The sequence below is a fragment of the Scyliorhinus torazame genome, chromosome 9 (genome assembly GCF_047496885.1).
Source record: "Scyliorhinus torazame isolate Kashiwa2021f chromosome 9, sScyTor2.1, whole genome shotgun sequence".
Classification (NCBI taxonomy): domain Eukaryota; kingdom Metazoa; phylum Chordata; class Chondrichthyes; order Carcharhiniformes; family Scyliorhinidae; genus Scyliorhinus; species Scyliorhinus torazame.
In genome coordinates this window covers 115838532-115860453 of record NC_092715.1, presented here as the reverse complement: position 1 = coordinate 115860453, position 21922 = coordinate 115838532, and the positions used below count along the sequence as shown (strand labels likewise).

Below are 21922 nucleotides of genomic sequence, written 5' to 3'. Positions count from 1 at the left end.
CCTTCCTCTTCACCAACCCAGGTCCTGTGACTTCCAGGATCTCTTCTATCGATTGCAGGCGTTCCAGCCTCTCCTCCTTATCCACCTTAGCCTTAAACAAAATAACCTTCCACCTCACCACTGCCTTCATAGCATCCAAATCCCCGACAACGAGACCTCTCCAGTACAATTGAAGCCTACATACTCCTAAATCACCTTTCCCATTCTAACACACAAACTCTGGTCTGCCAACAAGCCCATGTCCAGCCTCTACCCTGGCTTCTGAGCCAACCCACTCTCCATAAGCACGTCCATCCAATGTGGAGTGTGGTCAGAATCTCTAGCCAACTGTGCCTTACCCACCACAAAGAAATCAATCCTCGAGAACACCTTATGCGCTCGCGAAAAAGAAGAATATTCCCGCTCCCTTGGGTGCAAAGATCTCATGGGTATCCAGATTTGGAATGGCAGGCAGCATTTTCTTCACAAACCCCACGTCATTCTAATTGGGGCTAACCAATCTCCCCTCCAGCGTACCTGTAACAACCACGTACCCCCCCCCCCCGATCTGCTGCCACCTTCTCCATCTGAAACCTCACTCGCTTGCCCACCAAAATCGCCACCCCTCGGGCCCCGCAATCAAAAACTAAATGAAACACCAGGCTCATCCATCCCGTCCTAAGCCTCATCTATTCCTTCACCCACAAGTGGGCCTCCTATAACATCACCACATCGGCTTTCAAACTTTTCAAGTGCGAGAAAACCGGTTCTCTTCACCGGTCCCCCCCAATCCTCGCACGTTCCACGCTACCATTCTGACCTCGTCCCTTCTATCCATCATTGCCACTATCTCAGGCTCCGCCCATTTTGTGTTTTAATCTTCCTGATCAACATAGATGTGCAATTGTGCATCTGGCAGATGTGATGTCTTTTTGTCTGAAAGTATTAATTATCCTGCATTGGTTATTAAGCACATTTTCATAAATCATGCACAGCATATAATTGATTGCAGAATGTTGTCTACAGTTCTTCTGATCATTAACCTTTTTTAATTTTAGGTCTTCACTCATTTAACTTTGAAGGAAAGATGTCTTTCAGCATCTTTAGTTTGCAAGTACTGGCGTGATCTTAGTTTAGATTTTCAATTTTGGAAGCAGCTGGACCTCAGTGGGAGACAGCAGGTATGGATTTCACTGTCTTATGATAGAATTTGGAAAAATTAATGCTGAAAGAGAAATAATTTTATCATTTTAAATGTCTTTCATGGGTTGCTTATGCAAGTAAAATTTGTTTTTGAGGGAAGAAAGGAATACTTATACACCACTAAAGTATGCTGTTTTCATGCTGATGCAGTTTGTGATAAATTATGTCAGGTCCTGGATGTCTGCCAAGTGCTTCTAAACAGGTTTGAAGGTCAATTAAAATAATTAAAAAATAAAAACAAGGTGCTATATAAAACTTTAAAATGTCTTTAAGCATTCTAGAATTGTTCAGTAGAGTTGATTATCACTTCAGTTTGGAAAGTGGATTGTCAAATGTGCAATTTGCTGCAAATTTTATTGTCTTTTTTTATAAATTCATTCAAGGGATATAGATATTACCGTCAAGGCCAGCATTTATTACCCATGGTGATGTAGTAGTGAGCTGCCGTCCTCAATAGCTGCAGCCCATGTAGTGTAGTCACTCCCATGGTGCTGTTAGGCAGGGCCTTGCAGAATTTTGATCCAGAGATGGTGAATGAATGGAGATATATTCCAAATCACGCACCATCCTGGTTTGGCAGTAATGGTTTTCTTGTGCACCTCCTGCCCGTGTCCTTTAAGGTGGTTAAGGTCATGGTTTGAGAGGAATTGTTGAAGAAGTCTTGGTGAGTTGGTGGAGTGAATCCTGTGAATAACACAATTAATTCTATATAATACTTAAAGCCAAATCTGTTTTTTGTGGAAACATGTTGAAGCAGTTCACTCAGCATTTGGACTGATTAAATTTTGATTCTTGCAATAATTTATAGAATCATAGAGTTTTTACAACACGGAAAAAGGCCCTTTGGCCCATCGTGTCCATGCTTGCAATCAAACACCTATCTACTCTAATCCCATTTTTCAGCACTTGGCCTGCAGCATTGCATGCTATGACATTTCAAGTGCTCATCCAAATGTTGTGAAGGTGCCTGCCTCTACCACACTTTCGGGCAGTGAGTTTCAGATTCCAATCACCCATTGGAGGAAAAACATTTTCCTCCCATTCCCTCTGAACCTCCTCCCCTTTATCTTGAATCTTTGCCCCCTGGTTATTGACCCCTCTGCCAAGGGGAACATTTCCTTCCCATCCACCCTATCTATATTTTCTTTTATTCCCTATGAAATCACCATTAGCATGGTTTCATATTCCATGATGATGCCCAAAGTTTAAAATTAAATTTATGTAAAGCAAAACTAATAATTTAAACCTTATTAATATCTGTGAAACTGATCTTGTCACTGACAAATATTATGTTGATCTCATGATATTAGTATAATTCCCTATTTTATCTTAGCGCACATTTCTCTGTTACCTATAATTATTGTTCTACCAAGCAAAACCGCTGATCTGTCATTGATTATGTATCATTCTGCACTGGTCTTTGATTCTGAACTCTAATTAAAGTTGCGATTTACTCCAGTGGTTTATCCTTAGAAACAGTACTATCACTGTTGTCAAGTCTGAGCACAGTAAGAAGTCTTACAACACCAGGTTAAAGTCCAACAGGTTTGTTTCAAATCACTAGCTTTCGGAGCACAGCTCCTTCCTCGGGTGGATTCACCTGAGGAAGGAGCAGTGCTCCGAAAGCAACTAATTTGAAAAAAACCTGTTGGACTTTTAAGGCTTCTTACTGTGCTTACCCCAGTCCGACGCCGGCATCTCCACGTCAAGTTTGAGGTCAACTCCTGTTCACAATTGGCTTTTCTGTTAAACAGGTAGTTACTTAATATTAAAATATGCTGATGTTGTGAGGGTCAATGTCCGTTCAAAAGTTCACCTTATAATTGCTGTTTATCTTTTCAGTTGTAAAACATTACAATTTAAAAATCATTTTTTCCAACTTAACAATGATGAAAAGTTGACAATATTGAATCACTCCAAGTGAATAGGAGGCATGCCAATATTGCAATTTAACCTCTGCATAGAAACAGAACTTATTCCACAGCACAAGGCCATTTGGTCTATGATGTCTTTTAAGAGGGATCCAATTTTTTCCATTCCCCTGCTTCCCTTGGAGTATTTGTTCAATTCATGTTTGAATACTCCTAATGTAAGGTACTGCATTGCAGATTTTTAAATAATATTTATTAGTGTCACAAGTAGGCTTATATTAAGCAATGAAGTTACTGTGAAAATCCCCTAGTCGCCACACAAAGGCACCTGTTTGGGTACACTGAGGGAGAATTCAGAATGTCAAATTCACCTTACAAGCACTTCTTTAGGAACTTGTTGGAGGCAACTGGAGCTCCCGGAGGAAACTAGGGGTACGTGCTGACTCTGCACAGACAGTGACCCAAGCCGGGAATCTAACCTGGGACCCTGGCGCTATGAAGCAACAGTGCTAACCACTGTGCTACTGTGCCACCCTACAACTCACTGGGTAAAAATGTTGACTTCATCTCGTCTCTGACATTTTTGTAAATTACCTTATAAGCAAAATATATAAAGAGACTGCAAAATGAGGGTGAAAGGAACATGGAGGTGGTCAGCACTGCTGCCTCGCAGCACCAGGGACCGGGGTTCAATTCCGGCCTTGGGTGACTGTGTGGAGTTTGCACGTTCGCCTGTGTCTATGTGAGTTTCATTTGGGTACTCCGGTTTCCTCCCACAGTCAAAAGATGTATAGGTTAGTGGATTAGCCATGCTAAATTGCCCCTTAATGTCCAGGGATGCGCAGGTTGGGTGGGGTTATGGGGATGGGGCAAAGGAGTGGACCTGGGTCAGGTGCTCTTTCAGAGGATGGGTGCAGGCTGAATTGCCTCCTTCTGCACTGTAGGGATTCTATGATGATAGATATTCTGAATAATTAAGTTTTAAAGCATTCGCAAAAAAGTCGCAGGAAACATTGTCCGACCTAATCAGAGGTAACCAAGAAAACAAATTGTGACTTCTGTATGAAATGAAAGGGATCCTCAACAATCTGAAAGACAAAACATGATTATCCACTCGGGTTTGAATGTTTTTTTTCCTGGAGAACTGAGAAACTTTTGAGGCATTGCATATTGAAGGGTACGAGAATCTTAGTGAGTTGAGGCTTCAGATGTATGTTGACAGAACCTTTCCATAAACAAGAGTCTAGTATGTTTCCTTTTAAACAGTGGTTTATTTCATTATAGCTAAAAAATGAATACAGTCAGTTGTGGTTTTCCTGTATTCCCTGCTGTTAAATCAAAAATACTTTGTGGCTTTTCTCTCTGTATTCTTGCACTGCAACTTCATAAACAAAGGTTCTGTTCCGACAAATTCAGTTTTGAGCTATTTTCATTTTTGGCGTAGTTGCATTTTCAACATTGAGTATTTTTCCTTCAGCAGTTGATCTGCCAGACAGTATTTTCTGAACAAGAAATATTCCTGCACTACTATTTTTTTGTATGTGTGATTTACTTACTCCATTGAAAATGTTATTATGGATTACTACCATTTGGATTATCAATATTTTGATTTTGGTGTTTAAATCAAACACTACACCGCACATATTCTCATGTTTGTAAAACAGCTTCTTGCATTTTCTATACCCATTATACACCTGAGCAGAACATTCTAACAACCTCAAATCAGAACACAGCTTCATTAAAATTTAACCGTCTGATTCCAAAGTTGTTGCTCATAATTCGTTCGAGAACGTCTTGTTTTATAACACCAGCTTAAAGTCCAACAGTAGCTTTCGGAGCACTGCTCCTTCCTCAGGTGAATGAAGAGGTATGTTCCAGAAACATATATACAGACAAAGTCAAATATGCAAGACGATGCTTTGAATGCGAGCATTTGCAGGTAATTTAGTCTTTACAGATCCAGAGATAGGGGTAACCCCAGGTTAAAGAGGTGTGAATTGTCTCAAACCAGGACAGTTGGTAGGATTTCGCAAGCTCAGGCCAGATGGTGGGGGATGAATGTAATGCGACATGAATCCCAGGTCCCGGTTGAGGCCGCACTCATGTGTGTGGAACTTGGCTATAAGTTTCTGCTCGGCAATTTTGCGTTGTCGCGCGTCCTGAAAGCCGCCTTGGAGAACGCTTACCCGGAGATCAGAGGCTGAATGCCCTTGACTGTTGAAGTGTTCCCCGACTGGAAGGGAACATTCCTGCCTGGCGAGTGTCGCGCGATGTCCGTTCATCCGTTGTCGCAACGCCTGCATGGTCTCACAAATGTACCAAGCTTCGGGTCATCCTTTCCTGCAGCTTATGAGGTAGACCATGTTGGCCGAGTCGCACGAGTATGTACCGCGGACCTGGTGGGTGGTGTTCGCACGTGCATTGGTGATATCCATGTTGATGATCTGGCATGTCTTGCAGAGATTGCCATGGCAGGGTTGTGTGGTGTCGTGGTCGCTGTTCTGAAGGCTGGGTAGTTTGCTGCAAACAATGGTTTGTTTGAGGTTGCGCGGTTGTTTGAAGGCAGGATGTGGGGATGACCTTGGCAAGATGTTTATCTTCATCGATGACGTGTATAAGGCTGCGAAGAAGATGTCGTAGTTTCTCCGCTTTGGGGAAGTACCGGATGACGTAGGGTACCCTGTTGGTTGTGTCCCGTGTTTGTCTTCGGTGCGGTTTTTTGCTGTGGTGCGTTGGAACTGTCGATCGATGAGTCGAGCGCCATATCCCGTTCGTACGAGGGCATCTTTCAGCGTCTGTAGATGTCTGTTACGCTCCTCCTCGTCTGAGCAGATCCTGTGTATACGGAGGGCTTATCCATAGGGGATGGCTTCTTTAATGTGTTTAGGGTGGAAGCTGGAGAAGTGGAGCATTGTGAGGTTATCCGTGGGCTTGCGGTAAAGCGAAGTGCTGAGGTGACCGTCCTTGATGGAGATGTGTGTCCAAGAATGCAACCGATTTTGGAGAGTAGTCGATGGTGAGTCTGATGGTGAGTGGGATGGAACTTATTGATGTCATCGTGTAGTCGTTTCAGTGATTCTTCGCCGTGGGTCCAAAGGAAAATAATGTCATCGATGTATCTGGTGTCTCACGTCGGTTGAAGGTTCTGTGCGGTCAGGAGGTCTTGTTCAAACTTATGCATGAAGATTTTGGCATATTGAGGTGCGAATTTGGTCCCCATGGCTGTTCCGTCCGTCTGGATGAAGAATTTGTTGTTGAAGGTGAAGACGTTGTGATCCAGAATGAAGTGGATGAGTTGCAGAATTGCGTCTGGAGATTCATAGAATCATAGAATTTACAGTGCAGAAGGAGGCCATTCGGCCCATCGAGTCTGCACCGGCCCTTGGAAAGAGCACACTACTTAAGCCCACACCTTCACCTTTCTCTCTTGATTTTAAAACATAGTGTACTGGGGATTTCCGGTGGCGGCCATGGAGTGAGCAGTCGCACATTTGTTTGGCAGTTGTTGGTGTTGAGTACTGAGGCTGTTGCAGCAGTGCCGTCGTCATGGGGGATGCTGGTGTAGAGTGCCGAGACGTCCATTGTGACTAGGAATGTTTCTGGTTCAACTGGTCCATGGCTGTTGAGTTTCTGTAGGACGTCCGCCGTGTCCTACTATCAATCGTCATTTCTGTGTTTTCCTGGGTCAGTGTGAAGGTTCTTGCCGTACAAAGAATCTGGTTAATTTGTACCAAAGCCATAAGATTTTTTTTTTTAAAAAAACAAACATTTTATTTAGGTATTTGTGATTTTGTAACAATAACAGAAGAAACAGTGTACATACAAATATAAACATAGTGCAAAGGCCGTCTTCCTCCCTCACAGGTCCCACCTTTCATACATACTAATCTAAATTAAACCCCTCCCCTCTCTGCTGATGGTTAATTTTCTCTAAAGAAGTCGACGAATGGCTGCCACCTCGGAACGAACCCTGACACTGACCCTCTCAGGGCAAACTTGATTTTCTCCAGACAGAAAGCTAACCACGTCAGTGAGCCAGGTCTCTTCGGGGGCTTTGAGTCCCTCCAAGCTAATAGTATCCATCTCCGGCTACCAGGTAGGCAAAGGACAGAACGTCTGCCTCTTTCTCCTCCTGGATTCCCGGATCTTCCGACACCCCGAAAATCGCCACCTCTGGACTGGTTGTCACCCTTGTTTTTAAAACCTTGGACATGACTTCTGCAAACCCCTGCCAGAATCCCCGAAGCTTCGGGCATGTCCAGAACATATGAACATAGTTTGCTGGTCCTCCCGCACACCTTGCACACCTGTCTTCTATCCCAAAGAACCTGCTCATCCGGGCCACTGGCATGTGTGCCCGGTGAACGACCTTTTATATTGTATCGGGCTGAGCCTAACATGATGTGGACGCGTTGACTCTACTCAACGCATCCTCCCAGAGACCATCCTCTATCTCTCCTCCTAACTCCTCTTCCCATTTGTGTTTCAGCTCCTCGGTCTGCGTTTCCTCTGACCCCATGTGTTCTTTCCAGATCTCTACAACCCTCCCATCTCCCACCCATACTCTGGAAACTACCCTGTCCTGTATCCCTCTTGGTGGTAGGAGCGGGAAGGTTGAGACCTGTCTGCGTAGGAAGTCCTGCGCCTGCAGGTACCTAAACTCATTTCCTCCCGTCAATTCAAATTTCGCCTCCAACTCCCTCAGGCTGGGAATCTCACCTCTGAACAGATCTCCCATCCGGTTGATCCCTGCTCTTTGCCATTTCCGGAACCCTCCATCCAGCCTCCCCGGGGCAAACTCTCAGGACCGCCACCACCACGGGGAGTACCGTGCCGGCGGGAATGGCAGACACACTGTTACCAATGCCCCCAAACCCGTGCCCTTACATGATGCCTCCTCTACTCACTCCCACACCGACCCCCCCCCCCCCCCCCCCGACTTCCTGATCATTTGCCGTGCTAAAGTTCGGCAGCGCCAACCCGCCCCCGGGCGACGCTCCAGCATCCCCTTATTTACTCGCGGGGTCTTGCCCGCCCATACAAAGCCAGAGATCACCTTGTTTACCCGTTTAAAAAAGGCACTGAAAAACAAACAGGAATCTTGGGAGGACCGTCATTTTCACCGTCTGTACCCTCCCAGCCAGTGATAGCGGGTGCATGTCCCACCTTCAGAAGTCTTCTTTCATTTGGTCCACCAGTCGAGTCAAATTTAGCTTATGTAGCCGTTCCCATTCCCATGCCACCTGGATGCCTTGGTACCGAAAACTTCCTCCTACCACCTTAAAAGGCAACTCCCCCAATCGCCTCTCCTGCCCCCTTGCCTGGATCGCGAACATCTCACTTTTCCCCATGTTCAATTTATAACCCAAAAACCGGCCAAATTCCCCCAGAATCCTCATAATTTCTCCCATCCCCTCTAGTGAATCAGAAACATATAGGAGCAGGTCATCTGCGTATAGCGAGACTCAGTGTTCCACCCCTCCCCGAACCAGCCCCTACCAGTCCCTTGAGGCTCTCAGCGCAATTGCCAGTGGTTCTATGGCCAGCGCAAACAGCAGTGGGGAGAGGGGGCATCCCTTCCTCGTCCCCCGGTGCAGCCTAAAATAGCCCGATGTCAACCTGTTGATCCGTACACTCGCCACATGCGCCTGATACAGCAGCCTAACACAGCCGATGAAGCCCCGTCCAAACCGAAACTGCCCAAGCACCTCCCACAGATAGGTCCATTCCACCCGGTCAAAGGCCTTCTCTGCATCCATTGCAACTACTACCTCCACGTCCCTACCCTCTACATTTTCCCACCTATTGTTTCCCCCCCCTTCCCCGCTCGGACACACATGTGCAAGAGAAAACATTCACAGCCCAGTTAACCGAAAGAAACAAAAAGAAAAAAAAAAACACATCGAAAATTCACATCTCCATCAGTACAAATGCAAACTTTAACTTACAAAAATACCTGGTGGCTCTGGGATCGATACAGAAGGCATTACAAATATAGTGCAAAAAGTATTTTTAACGTGGACACTGCAGCAAAGTTCAAACGCCTCCGTCCCCTACCTGCCCTTTCCTTCTGGCAAAGTCCATCGCTTCCTCGGGCTACTCAAAATAGAAGTGTTGCTCCTCATAGGTGACCGAAAGACGGGCCGGATACAGCAGTCCAAACTTCACCTTCTTCTTGAAAAGGGTCGACTTTACTTGGTTGAATCCCGCTCTTCTCCTGGCTACGTCCGCGCGCAGGATGCTATTCTCCCACTGACAGCTCCGTGTCTGCTTGGCCCACCGAAGAATATGCTCCTTATTCAGTCAGGTACTTGTGCAATCTCACCACCATCGCCCTCGGGGAGTCACCTACACGTGGCTTCTTCGCTAGTGTTCTGTGTGCCCTGTCCACCTCCAGAGGTCAGATCAACGTCCCATGCCCCTTTAGTTTCTCGAGCATACCCGCGAGATATGTCCCTGCATCCGCTCTTTCGGACCCCTCCGGGAGACCTACGATCCTGAAGTTTTGCCGGCGGAACCTATTCTCTAAATCCTCCACCTTCTCCTGGAGCCTTTTCTGCTGGTCTCTCAACATTCCCATCTCCACCTCCATTGCTGTTTGGTGTTCCTCGTGCTCGGTCAGTGCCTTCTCCACTTTCTGGAGCATCCAATCTCTGTTCCAGCCAAGCAATCAATTCCCTAATCGGGTCCAAGCATTCCTGTTTCTGCTTGGCGAAGCCCTCTTGGATAAACTTCATCAACTGCTCCGTCGACCGCTGGGTCGTCAAGCCAGAACTCCGCTCGTCCGCCATTCTTTCTCCCGCTGCAGCTTCAACCCAGGCCTTCTCTGTTCGCCTATTTGTTCCTTTGTGAGCACTCCTGATCTGCTCTCCATGCACTGGTGTGGGGCTCCTCTTCACGGTTGCGTCCACTATCGATTTTTCAAGTAAAATCCGAGAAAACATCAGGGGAAAGGTCCAAAGGTTCCTTTCCGAGCGGGAGCTACCAAATGTGCGACCTACTCCTTCATGGCCGCCACCGGAAGTCATAAGATGTATTTTTATTCATTTATTTAATCTCCCTTTAAATAATATTCATGTCAATAAACAGTTCCCAATATTCCCACCCCACTGGCTGCGCATAAGAAAATAAATAGCAATCGGTCCAGACTATTCAGTCTCTCGAGCCTCCATTGCCATTAGTAAGTTCATGGCTATTCTTCTCTCAACTGCACCAGCCCAGATCTCTCAATTGACACATTTTCCAGATACATTGCCGTAAGGCTGAGAAACATTAAAAAGGCATTTTCACATCACCTCAAGACTTCCAGGGGTGGGGAGGGGGGAGAGAAGAGGATCGAGCGAGAGAGCATGAGGCAAGGTGGACGCAGATGGAAAGAAAGAAGGTCAGGTGAGTAAATGAAGGCGAGAGGCAGAGAGTGAATGAATTTGTATCCTTACATCTTCAAAAACCGAATTGATATAAGGGTCTATTACACAGAAAGGTTCTTGCAACTGATGCCCCATGTAAAGTTCCACACAATGGAATTCTCATACACTTCCCTTAGCTCTGTGCCTCTCACCCTGAATCTACTTGATGATTCTCATCATATCCTGTGTGATCTTTTACTCCAGAGTTCTACTCTTCATTTTCTTTCCCTTCTCTTCACCACTGCAAATTGGTCCTATATTCATTAAAACTTTGTCCTTCCAAATCCAGTTAATCACTTGACGCCTTCAAAAGTCTGCCAACACCAATTTTTGAATGTGCCTTCAATCTTTCCTTAAACACCTTTTTCCTGACGAGCATCCATCTTTCCCCTTGCAGCAATACTCTGAAAAGCCTGCGATAACCCATCAGAAATCTAGTTGTGTTCTGTTCCCGTACCATTTTTGAGCACATTGTTAAATTATTTCATGGAATGGGGTGTCACTGGCTAGGCGAGTATTGGTTGCCCACCTCTAATTGCCCTTGGTAAGGTTTGTTTGTTTGGTTTATTGTCACGTGCACCGAGGTACAGTAAAAAGTATTGTCCTGCGTGCAGCTCAAACAGATCATTCCGTCCGTGAAAAGAAAATACATAATAGGGCAAACATAATGTAATAAGTCCACGAAGGCAGAAGTCCCTTCACCAGAATTCCTTTTATTAACAAAACCAACAGCAATATTACCATGTGCATTCAGCTTGCTGTCGACACTAGGAGTGCAGAGAATCTGACATTCCAGTTCCTGATTGGCCCACTTGGCCAATCTCAAAGGCCTGGTCTAAGTCATTACACATAAAATACACAATGTAATTACATAGACACAGGCATCGGGTGAAGCATACAGAGTGTCGTACTACTCAGTCGGGAAAATGTGTGAAGAGATCAGATCAGTTCATAAGTCCATCAGTCTGTAAGAGGGTCCATAAGAGTTACTTTGAGCTGTCTTTTTGAACCGCTGCAGTCCAAGTGGTACATCTGCAATGTTGTTAGGGAGGAAGTTCCAGGACTTTAGCCCAGCGACAGGAATGGTGATATAGTTCCAAGTCAAAATGACATATGGCTTGGAGGGGAACTTGCAGGTGGTGGTGTTCCCATGTATCTGCTATCTTTGTATCCCTAAGTTGTAGAGATCAAGGGTTTGGTAGGGGCTGTTGAAGGAACCTTGGTGAGTTGTTGCAGTGCATCTTCGAAATGGTACAGAATACTGCAACTTTGGTGGAGTACCAAAAGATTGGTAGATGGGGTGCTGATCAAGCGGACTGCTTTGTCATGGATGGTGTTGAGTATCTTGAGTGCTGCACTGATCCAGGCAAATGGACAGTATTTCGTGACTTGCGCCTTGTCGATGATGGACAAGCTTTGGGAAGTCGGGAGAAGAATTACTCGCTGCAGAATTCTTACTCTCTGACCTGCTCTTGTCGCTGCAGTATTTATCTGGCTGGTGCAGCTTAGTTTCTGGTTAATAGTAACCCCCAGGATGTTGACAGTGGGAGATTCAGTGATGGTAATGGTTGATGGTTGGATTCTCTCTAATTGGAGATGGTTTAGCTCAGTGAGCTAGGCAGCTGGTTTGTGATGCAGAACAAGGCTAGCAACGCGGGTTCAATTCCCGTACCAGCTTACCAGCCTCCCCGAACAGGCGCCGGAATGTGGCGACTAGGGGCTTTTCACAGTAACATCATACTTGTGACAATAAAAGGTGGTTATTATTATTATCATTGCTGGGTATCTGTGGCGCAAATGTCCTTGCCACTTATCAGCCCAAGCCTGAATATTGTCCTGGTCTTGCTGCCTATGGACAGTGACAACTTTGATACTTGAGGATTTGTGAATGGTGCTTAACTTTGTGCAATCACTTTTTTTGTAAAATATTTTTCTTGAACACTTTTTGAATAGAAAATGCAAAACTACCAATCAAATAATCCCCAGAAACCAAACACATCCTTTCGACAGTGAGCAGTTCCTTGAAATACATGACAAATGGCTGCCGTCTGAGTAAAACCTCCCAATCGAACCTCTCCAGGTGTATTTAATTTTCTCAAGGTACAAAATCTCCATGAGATCACCCAACCACGCCGAGGCATTAAGTGGTGAAGTTGACCTCCATTCCAACACATCGCGTCTGTGAGCAACCAATGAGGCGAAGGCTAAGACATCTGCCTCTGCACCCATCTGCAGCTACAGCAGGTCCAATTCCCTTTGTAAGATCGGTGACATGGTGCTGAAGAAGGAACCCCAAAAGTCCCCCCCGCCCAGTTATTCCTTTCCCTTTGCCTTAATCCCCTCCAGCGTTTCTGTGTCTTCTGCCAGAATCTTCCCATAAATTCTGTAAGTACTCAACTCTTCCGACCCTGCCAACGACAGTACCCGCTCCACCAACGAAGATGATGGCAGCATCGGGTAGGTTGGAAAAATTTTCCTGGCAAAATTCCAAACCTGTAAGTATCTAATCCCCTTCAACTGCGCTAACCCGTATTTCTCTGCTAATATTTCCAGGAACAGTCCCCCATTACTGCCACCCCCTTCTTCCAATCTCTAAACCTGGCATCCAATCTAGCCAGTTCAAACATGTGATTGTCCCTAATCGGAGTCATCATGGGCCCTCCCCCTGCCTTAAAATGCAGCCGTAAAGGCTGTCCAGAACTCCCGAAGTCTAGGGCAGAACATGTGGGTGTGGTTGGCCCTTGACACCTCGCGCAACTATCCTGCACCTGCAGGAATAACCTGCTCATGTGTATCTTTTAAGTGTGCTCTGTGCACCACCTTGAGCTGCATCAGGATTAGCCTGGTTGTGGAGGACGTGGAGTTGATCCTGTGCAGCTCCTCAATCCAGATTCCTCCCCCTATCTCCATGGCCAGCTCCTCCTGCCATTTCCGTATGGTCTCGTCCAGTGGGGTCTTGACCTTTTTCTATGAGTGATCCGTAGATGGTGCCACATTTGTCATCCCCTAACCAGTCCAGCCCTACCATTGTTTCCAGAAATGTGTCCCCCTTTTGGGAGTTGGAACCTCTTTGAGAGTTCCCCAGGGACGTCTATCATCCATGTACATGTCCTTCACTCTCAGTTTTGTTCTGTCCTCCCTCCATGTCCCAAATATGACGTCTATCCTCACCAGTGTGAAGATATAGTTGGGTAAAGATGTCCTCTATGGACATCTCGCAAGCTTGAAATAGCACCTAAACTGGTTCCATGTCCTTAGTGTGGCCAGTGCCACCGAGCTTCTGGAATGTGTGTGTGTGGTGGGGCCGGGAGTGGTGCAGTGGCCTCCTCCATTCAGACCCAGTCCACCTCTGGTTCCCTTAGCCACCCCTCATCCTCTCCGCATTTGTTGTCCAATTGTAGAATAGGAGCTTCCGTGAGGTCAGGCTTCCCATGTGTTGCCCTCACTGTAAAATGGTCTTGCGTATCCTGGGGACTCTTTCCTACCCCAGAAGAAAGCGATGATTAACTTGTCGACCCTGGTGAAGAAGAATTTGGGGATGAAGATCGGAAGTGACCTGAATACAAAGTGGAACCTCGGCAGCATGTTCATTTTGACCGTCTGTACCCTTCCCGCCAGCGAAAGAGGGAGTGAGTCCCATCTGTGCAGGTCCCTCTTCACCTCCTCCACCAGTGTGGAGAGGTTCCTTGTGTGGTGCCTCGTCTAGTGTGGGCCTCTTGGATCCCCAGGTAACTGAGCTTGGTTTGGGTCACTTTAAATGGTAGTTCTTCTAGCTCCACTCCTCCTTCCCGGAGGTTCACCGGGAAGATTTTGCTCATTCACAGGTTGAGTTTGTAACCTGAGAAGGTACCAAACTCCCTCTGGAGTTCTGTTATCTTTCTCATGCTGCCTAGGGGGCTTGACTTGTAGAGAAGCAGATCATCCGCATAGAGCGAGACTCTGCTCCCTGCCCCCTCTCTGAATGCTCGAGTGATTGAACCTTCATGGGTTTACCCCCCATCTGCTCCATAGAAGTGTTCAACTCTGGTGCCATACCTGTCACGGTTCCTGTCCTGGGGTTGGACCTGTCCATTGTCGGTCCTGTATGCAGTTAAAGTCGTCCTCCCCAAAATGAGTCCGTGTTTAGGTCAGGGATTTCGGCTATGGTGTTTTTTGACAAACTCTGTGCCTCCAGGTTCAGGACGTGTATATTTACCGAGTCTACTGGGACCCCCTCCACCCCCGCCTTTTGTTTCCCCTGAAGTTCTGTTTTTTCCTTCCTCTCTGCCAGGCACTCCCTCCTCCCGGTAGGCGTGCCACGGCCTCCTCCTTCGTACCAGCCTGCTCGCTGGTGTAGCAGCTCCCCTAGTAGTCGGATTCCCCTATTTAACCCCTGCCAACAGCCCCCCCCCCCCCCCCCCACCCAACACCCCGCCGCCTCCCCATGCCTCTGCATGTGGTCGTCCCTGCCCCTCTAAAATTCTTATTGTCGCATTCTGGCCATTGCCCTCTATCGTTGATTACCCAGTCCATTTTTCTGGACAAACGTGTTGGCTCCCTCCGGGCCATCAAAGTAATGTACGTGACCCATAGCTTGGCAGGGGAGAACATGCCGAACCGTACCCCACATTTGTAGAGTGCGGATTTGGCACCGTTGAATTCAGCCTGGCGCCAGTGTCCTGGTACAGGCGATGGAATGTCCTTTCCACTTGCACCCTCTCGCGCTCTTTGCCCACCTCCAGGATCCGTTCTTTGTCTTGATATCTGGGAAGCCTCACGATTATCACCCAGGGTGATTCCCCAGCCCTGGGCCACTGCCGAAGCGACCGCTGGGTGCAGTCTACCTCTGGGGCTTGGCGAATCCCTCCTCACCGATCAGCTTCCCAAGCACCGCTGTTACGTATTCCGTGGGGGTTCTCCTCTCCAGTCACTCCGGCAGCCCCACGATTCTCAGTTTTTTGCCGACGCGATTGGTTCCCTAGGTCATCGACTCAATCCTTCAAGCCCTTCTGGGTCTTGAACATGCTCGCTATCTCGGCTTCGAGTTCCGCGATCCTGTCCACATGGTCCATGGCAGCCTTTCGAGGTTCCTTGTCATCGTCTCCTGGGTCTCCCGCCTTCACTCCATATTGTCCTTTGCCTTCCACATGGGGGCCATTGCAGCTTCCACTACTGCCTCGATGGCTGCCAGGAGGTCTTTTCTCATCTCCTCCCTATGTCTCTGGAGCTCGGAGGTGATAAAGCACATCAGTTTGTCCATTAGCTCCTGGGTCTGCACGGGGAGCTCTGCGGGATCGACCCTCACCGGTTCTGTGCCTCCACGTGTGATTCCCTGCTCCGAGGCTGAGGTTCCCCGACCCTTGTCTTCACTGACTTTTCAGCTGGGCAGCTAATTCTTTCCCATCTTGCTTGGCAGTGCGGTCAATGGGGGGTTAGTTTGGGGGATTTGCTGAGGTTAAAAGGCTGTAGTCAAAGTTCTTAGACGAGAGCCACCTTTCATGCGATCGCTCAGCTCATGACCGCCAACTGCCTCCCTTTCTTTCTTTAAAAAAAAAATTTAGAGTACCCAATTCATTTTTTTTCCAATTAAGAGGAAATTTATCGCAGCCAATCCACCTATCCTGGCGCTGTGAGGCAGCCGTGCTAACCACTGCGTCACCGGGCCGCCCATCCAGACTGCCTCATGATCCCCGCACCAACCTAACACCTTCTCCACGTTCGCCGCCCGGTAATAGTACATCAGGTTCGGCAGCACCAAACCCACAGACTGGTGTAATCATTTCTGAACTGATGATGGAGGGAGGAACATTGATAAAGAAGAGTCATATTGGACTTAACCATAGCTCTGTTTCTCCCTCCACAGATGCTGCCAGACATGCTGAGACTCCCCAGCACTTTGTTTTTAATTCAGACCTCCAGCATCTGCTGTATTTTGCTTTTATTGTGGCAATAATCCATATGAGTTGAAAGCTTTTGTGAATTTGTTGTGGTTATTTTTTTTGGCTATCAATTTGAATTGATGTTTCAGTTGCAGTTCTCTTCACCCAAAAAGGAATTACGGCTTGATCAATTGAAAATTTAAAAACTGGCATTGATGAATTATTGTTGCATCAAGGTATCTGGAAGCATGGTGGGTAAATGGAGTTGAGATACAGATTAGCTATATTTCAATAGAATGACTGAAGAGGCTTGGGCTTGGAGGTGGGGAGGGTGGTGGTGGTGAGGAGTGATGTAAATGTCCTGCTCATGTTTCTGTATTGCCCCCGAATGCTCAGTTCAAGTCGCTGCTTCTGTCAATTATTGTGAACATGATTTTAAACCTATTGAAATTTTTTTATGTCTCATCAATCGTTGAGTTAGTCATACTTCAATGCCACTTGCTGAAAGCTGAACTTAATTAATTGGCCTTGATTTGTGAAAGATTGTTGGTTTCTAAGTTCTGAAGGCATATTTTAGGTAAAAGTAATGTATAAAGCTGTAGATTCTAAAAGCAACACCGGAGACATCATAAGACTTGGTTAATAAGTAGTACTCTTCCCTCTGATCTGATTATTAATCTATGTGGATCAGTAACATTTGGATTGAGTGCTTGCTATTCTGTTTTTAAAATGATCTTGATTGAAGCTGTTCTATAACACTTGAGAACCCTGTTGCTATTTCTATTACCTTTAATTGAACCACAGAACGTTTGCTAACATTTATAACAGGCCAAAAGGGTGGGAAAATGAATGGAAACTAGCAAAGGATGACTAGTAAAAATAAGAGAAGAGAAAATAGATTTAGAGTAAACTAACAAGAAATATGGAAATAGATGGCAAGAGCTTCTATATGTTTTGAAAAGGAAGAGGGTAGCCAAAGTAAATGTCGGTTTCTTATAGGATGAGACGGGAGAAGAAATAATGGGAAACAAGGAAGGCATGGTAACACAGTGGTTAGTACTGTTGCTTCACAGCTCCTGGGTCCCAGGTTTGATTCCCGGCTTGGGTCACTGTCTGTGGAGTCTGCACGTTCTCCTCGTGTCTGTGTGGCTTTTCTCCGGGTGCTCTGGTTTCCTCCCACAAGTCCCGAAAGACGTGCTTATTTGGTGAATTGGACATTCTGAATTCTCCATCTATGTACCTGAACAGGTGCCAGAGTGTGGCGACTAGGGGCTTTTCACAGTAACTTCATTGCAAATGTAAGCCTACTTGTGACAATAATAATTCAGATTATTAAGTGGTGAGGACGTTGAACAACTATTTTGTAGCTGGATTCCCGTTCAAAGGCATGAAAAGCATCTCAATAATATTAGAAGATCAGAGGGCAAAATGGAGGAAGGAACTCAATATCACTAAAAAAAAGCACTGGGCAACCTAATGGGAATGAAGGCTGACAAATTCCCAGGGCCTGATTGTCTGCATCCTTGATTCCTAAAGGAAGTGGTTGCAGAGATATTGGGCATATTGATTGGAACCTTCCGAAATTTCCCAGTTACTGGAAAATCAAGTTGTGAGGGGGACACAAAGAGACTATAAAGGGCTGTAGATACATATCTCCAGGTATTTAAAAAGGAAATGAGTAAGTGAAGTTATTATTGTTCTTCTAGAAACTAAGTCTGGGGAATTAATAATGGAAGATAAGGAAAGATCGAATGAATTGAACATATGTCTTCACTATAGATGATGCAAATAACATCCCAGAAATAATTGTGAATCAAAAGGTGAATAGGAGGGAGTAACTTAAAGCAATGATAATCACCAAGGAAAGTGTCTTGAGAAAATTGTTAGAACTGAAGTGACAAGTCCCCAGGTGCTGATAGACTTCATCCTAGAGTCTTAAAAGAAGTGGCTGCCAGACTTCCGATGACGGCGGGCGGGAGGCGGCCGCACAATGGAGGGCTCCCGTTCGGGAACGGCATTTTCGGGGCTTTAAGCCCGGCCCCAGGGTCCACGGAGGCGGCAAAAGCAGGGAGAAGGCACAGTGAAGAAAAATGTCGAGGGTAAGCAAAAAAACGTCCGTAAAGAAAACAGCTGAAGGTCCGTCGGGGAGTGGAAAGGTCACCAAGGAAAATGGAGGCTATAGCACCAGGGGAGGCCGCATTGCTTATGGCTGAAGAAATAACTAAGGTGATGGCTGCGGAATTCGAAAGGCAGTTTACAAAATACATGGAGACAATGAGGAAAGAGATGAGAGAGGTTTTGAATGTGTTGGTGGAGGAGGCGATTTTCCCGGTGACGACGGCGGTGGCGAGCGCAGTGGCGGAGGTGCGAGAGCAAGGGGAGGTGCTGAAGGAAGTGGAGGAGACGTTATTGCAGCATGGTGATCAACTTGCCTCGATGGGGAAGGAGATGCGGAAGGTGATGGACATTAACAAGGATCTGCGAGGAAAAATGGAAGACCTGGAAAACAGATCCAGGCGACAGAATTTGAGGATTGTGGGGCTGCCTGAAGGAGTTGAAGGACCGAGGCCGACTGAGTATTTTGCCGCGATGCTGGCAAAACTATTGGGGGAGAGGAAGGATCCCTCCCGATATGAACTGGATCGGGCTCATCGGTCGTGGAGGCCTGTACCAAAGGCGAGTGAGCCGCCAAGGATAGTGACTCTGTGCTTCCGTAGGTACAGTGTGAAGGAGAAGGTCCTGAGCTGGGCCAAGCAGAAGCGGGTGGTGCAGTGGGCTGGAGCTGGTATACGTGTATATCAGGACTTTACGGTGGAGCTGGCGAGGAGGCGGGCTGCCTTCAACTGGGTGAAGAGGGCACTGTACATTAGCAAGGTGCAGTGCGGCATTGTATGCCCAGCGAAGCTGAGGGTGACTTACAAGCTCAGGGACTTTTATTTTGGAACGGCGGAAGCAGCGGAGGAGTTTGCGAAGGCAGAAGGACTGTGGCAGAACTGAGAAATTGATAAATGGCCATGTGCCGATGTAACCTCATGACTGTATTTTCTCTTTTGTTTCACTGCGTGCAGGTGTATGGGCTAAAGGAGCCAATGTTGTATATATTTGGACAAGGGAAGTGATGGGATTTTCACTTGAAATGAGGGCTCTTTGGGGTGTAGGTGGCTATGCGGGGTTTGTGTGCTAAAAGTGGATTTCTGGGCTTTCCTCGGGCCGGGCAAGGGGGAAAGGCACCTGGGCGAGGGCCTCCATGCTGGCCGGTTTAAGCCGGCCAGTGAACGGGAGTGAGGTGGGGGGAGGCGCTGCGGCCATCGGAGCCTGGCAGAACAGGGTCCGAGTGGCCTAGCCGGGGTGGAAAGTTGTGTGTGGGGGGGGTGGGGGGGGGGTGGGGGGTGGGGTGGGGGGGGGGGGGTGTACAACTCTTGGGTACCATGTACGGTACTCTTTCAGAGGTTTGATGGCATTGAGTGTAGGGGGGCAGGGGGAGTGGACTTTATAGATCAATGGTGACCATGGGCGGTCCCGGACTCCTTTTTCTTTTCCTCCTTTGTTTTTTGTTTCCACCGTGGGAGAGTTTGTTTTATTGGATGCATATATTGACAGGTGGGCCGTTGTTTGGGGTGGTGGGAGGATGGGATCGTTGGTATTGTTAAGGGGATTGATTTTGTATTTGTTACCATTTACTGTCTGTGGGTGGGGTGTAAATTTTGAAGGAAAATGTGAAAATGGAGAATAAAAACATTAAAAAAAAAGAAGTGGCTGCCGAGATAGAGGATGCATTGCTTTTAATTTTCCAACATTCCCATGATGCTTGAAAGGTCTTATCAGATTGGAAAATACCAAACATGGCTCCTCTAATCACGAAAGAAGGGTGGGCAGCACGGTGGCGCAGTGGTTAGCACTGCTGCCTCACAGCATCGAGGTCCCAGGTTCGATCCCGGCCCTGGGTCACTGTCCGTGTGGAGTTTGCACATTCTCCCGTGATTGCATGGGTTTCGCCCTCACAACCCAAAGATGTGCAGGGTAGGTGGATTGGCCACGCTAAATTGCCCCTTAATTGGACAGAATAGATTGGCTACCCTAAATTAATTTAAATTTAAATTAAAAAGAGAAAGGAGGGAGACAGAAAGCATGAAACTACAGGTCAGCGAGCTTACCATTTGTCACAGGGAAAATGCTAGAAATTATTGTTAAATATGTTATGGCGAGGCACGTAGAAAATCTCAATGCAATCAGGCAGAGTCAGCATTGTTTGGTGCAATGGAAATAGTGTTTAAATAACTTACTGGAGTTATTTTGAGGAAGTAACTAGCAATGTGTATAATGGGGAGCTTGTGGATGCAGTGTACTTAGATTTCCAGAAGGCATTTTGACAAGTTCCATGTCAAAGGTTACTATTAAGTTAGAGCTCATTGTAGGGGATCACATATGAGCACAGACGATTGGCTAACTAACAGAAAAGAGAATAGGCTTAAATGGATTATTTTTGGGTTGGAACAATATTATGTGTGGAGTGTCACATGGATCAATGCTGGGGCCTCAACTATTTACTATATACATCAATGATGTTGCTTAATTTGCTGATGACACAAAGATAAATAGGAAAGTAAGTTGTGAAGAGCAGATGAGGAGTCGACAAAGGGATTATGATAGGTTAAGCAAGTGGGCAAAAATTTGGCCGATGGAAAATCAAAGATCAAACAAAGTTGCGAAAGGGTTGGGTGGGGCAGGTATATTCCTCGGGTTTTGATTGTAAGATTCAGGGGGCCACTGTGTTGATTAATAAGAGGGTATAAGAGGGTGCTTTTTCTCCGGTTAATATATTATCAGACCCACGTGGCAGGTGGTGTTAGTTAATGTGTGTAGCGCACAAAGACTCACGAGAGACGAATAGAGATGAAGTCGATGAGGCTTTATTAAGCGTGACTTGTTCCCCGCAGTTCAGTAACAGACTGGCCTGCGGGGGAGAACTCCTGGTTCTTTAGCTCCGCCCTGAAGGCGGAGTATGAGGTCAACCAGGACCCGGGATCTGTCGGCCAATGACATCACGGCTTCACAGTCCCACATGACCCCTAATGCATACTACCACATTCACCCCTTGTTAAAAATGAACCCGGCGGGGTGGTGCTTCGCATGGTGGTCGGGGTTTACAAGGCTGGTCCTGGGAGGAAAACTTTTGCATGTCATCACAGTATGTACAGGGTTTTTTTTTTTTGTTTTGCACTATTTACAGTAGTCGTAAGGGGGAAAAGAAAAAAAAGTTCTTGTTAAAGTCCACAACATTGTAGTGTTACATCGATGCCACGAGTCGGTCGGGCGGTCTGGTCGTCCTTGTCGATCGCCTCGGCCCCGGTGGTGGTGCTTGTTCCCGTGTTGTCGTCTCCGGGAGCCTTATGGTTTCTGCTTCCGCTTCACTTCTGGTCGGACCTGGGAGGAGGACCGATTCCCCCCCGGGAAGGGGGCGCTCGCGGGGTGCGCCGGTGGCAGGGAGGGGGTGATTGGTGTCGGGGGGGGGGTGTGCGTGTTGCCGGCGGGCGCTAGATCTAGCAGGGAGACCGTGTCCTGTCGGCCGTCGGGGTACTCCACGTAAGCGTACTGCGGGTTC

At 46.9% G+C, this 21922-nt stretch overlaps 1 protein-coding gene across 3 annotated transcripts in view; it reads left to right on the top strand.

The window, feature by feature from the left end:
- The window catches only part of fbxl17 (F-box and leucine-rich repeat protein 17), a 1158180-nt gene that overhangs the window by 34196 nt on the left and 1102062 nt on the right, over positions 1-21922 (top strand). For all 3 annotated transcript variants that reach the window (XM_072516397.1, XM_072516398.1, XM_072516396.1), the window contains one exon: positions 1038-1160. In XM_072516397.1, coding sequence (XP_072372498.1) covers positions 1038-1160 — 123 coding nt within the window. The remainder of the gene's footprint in view (positions 1-1037; positions 1161-21922) is intronic.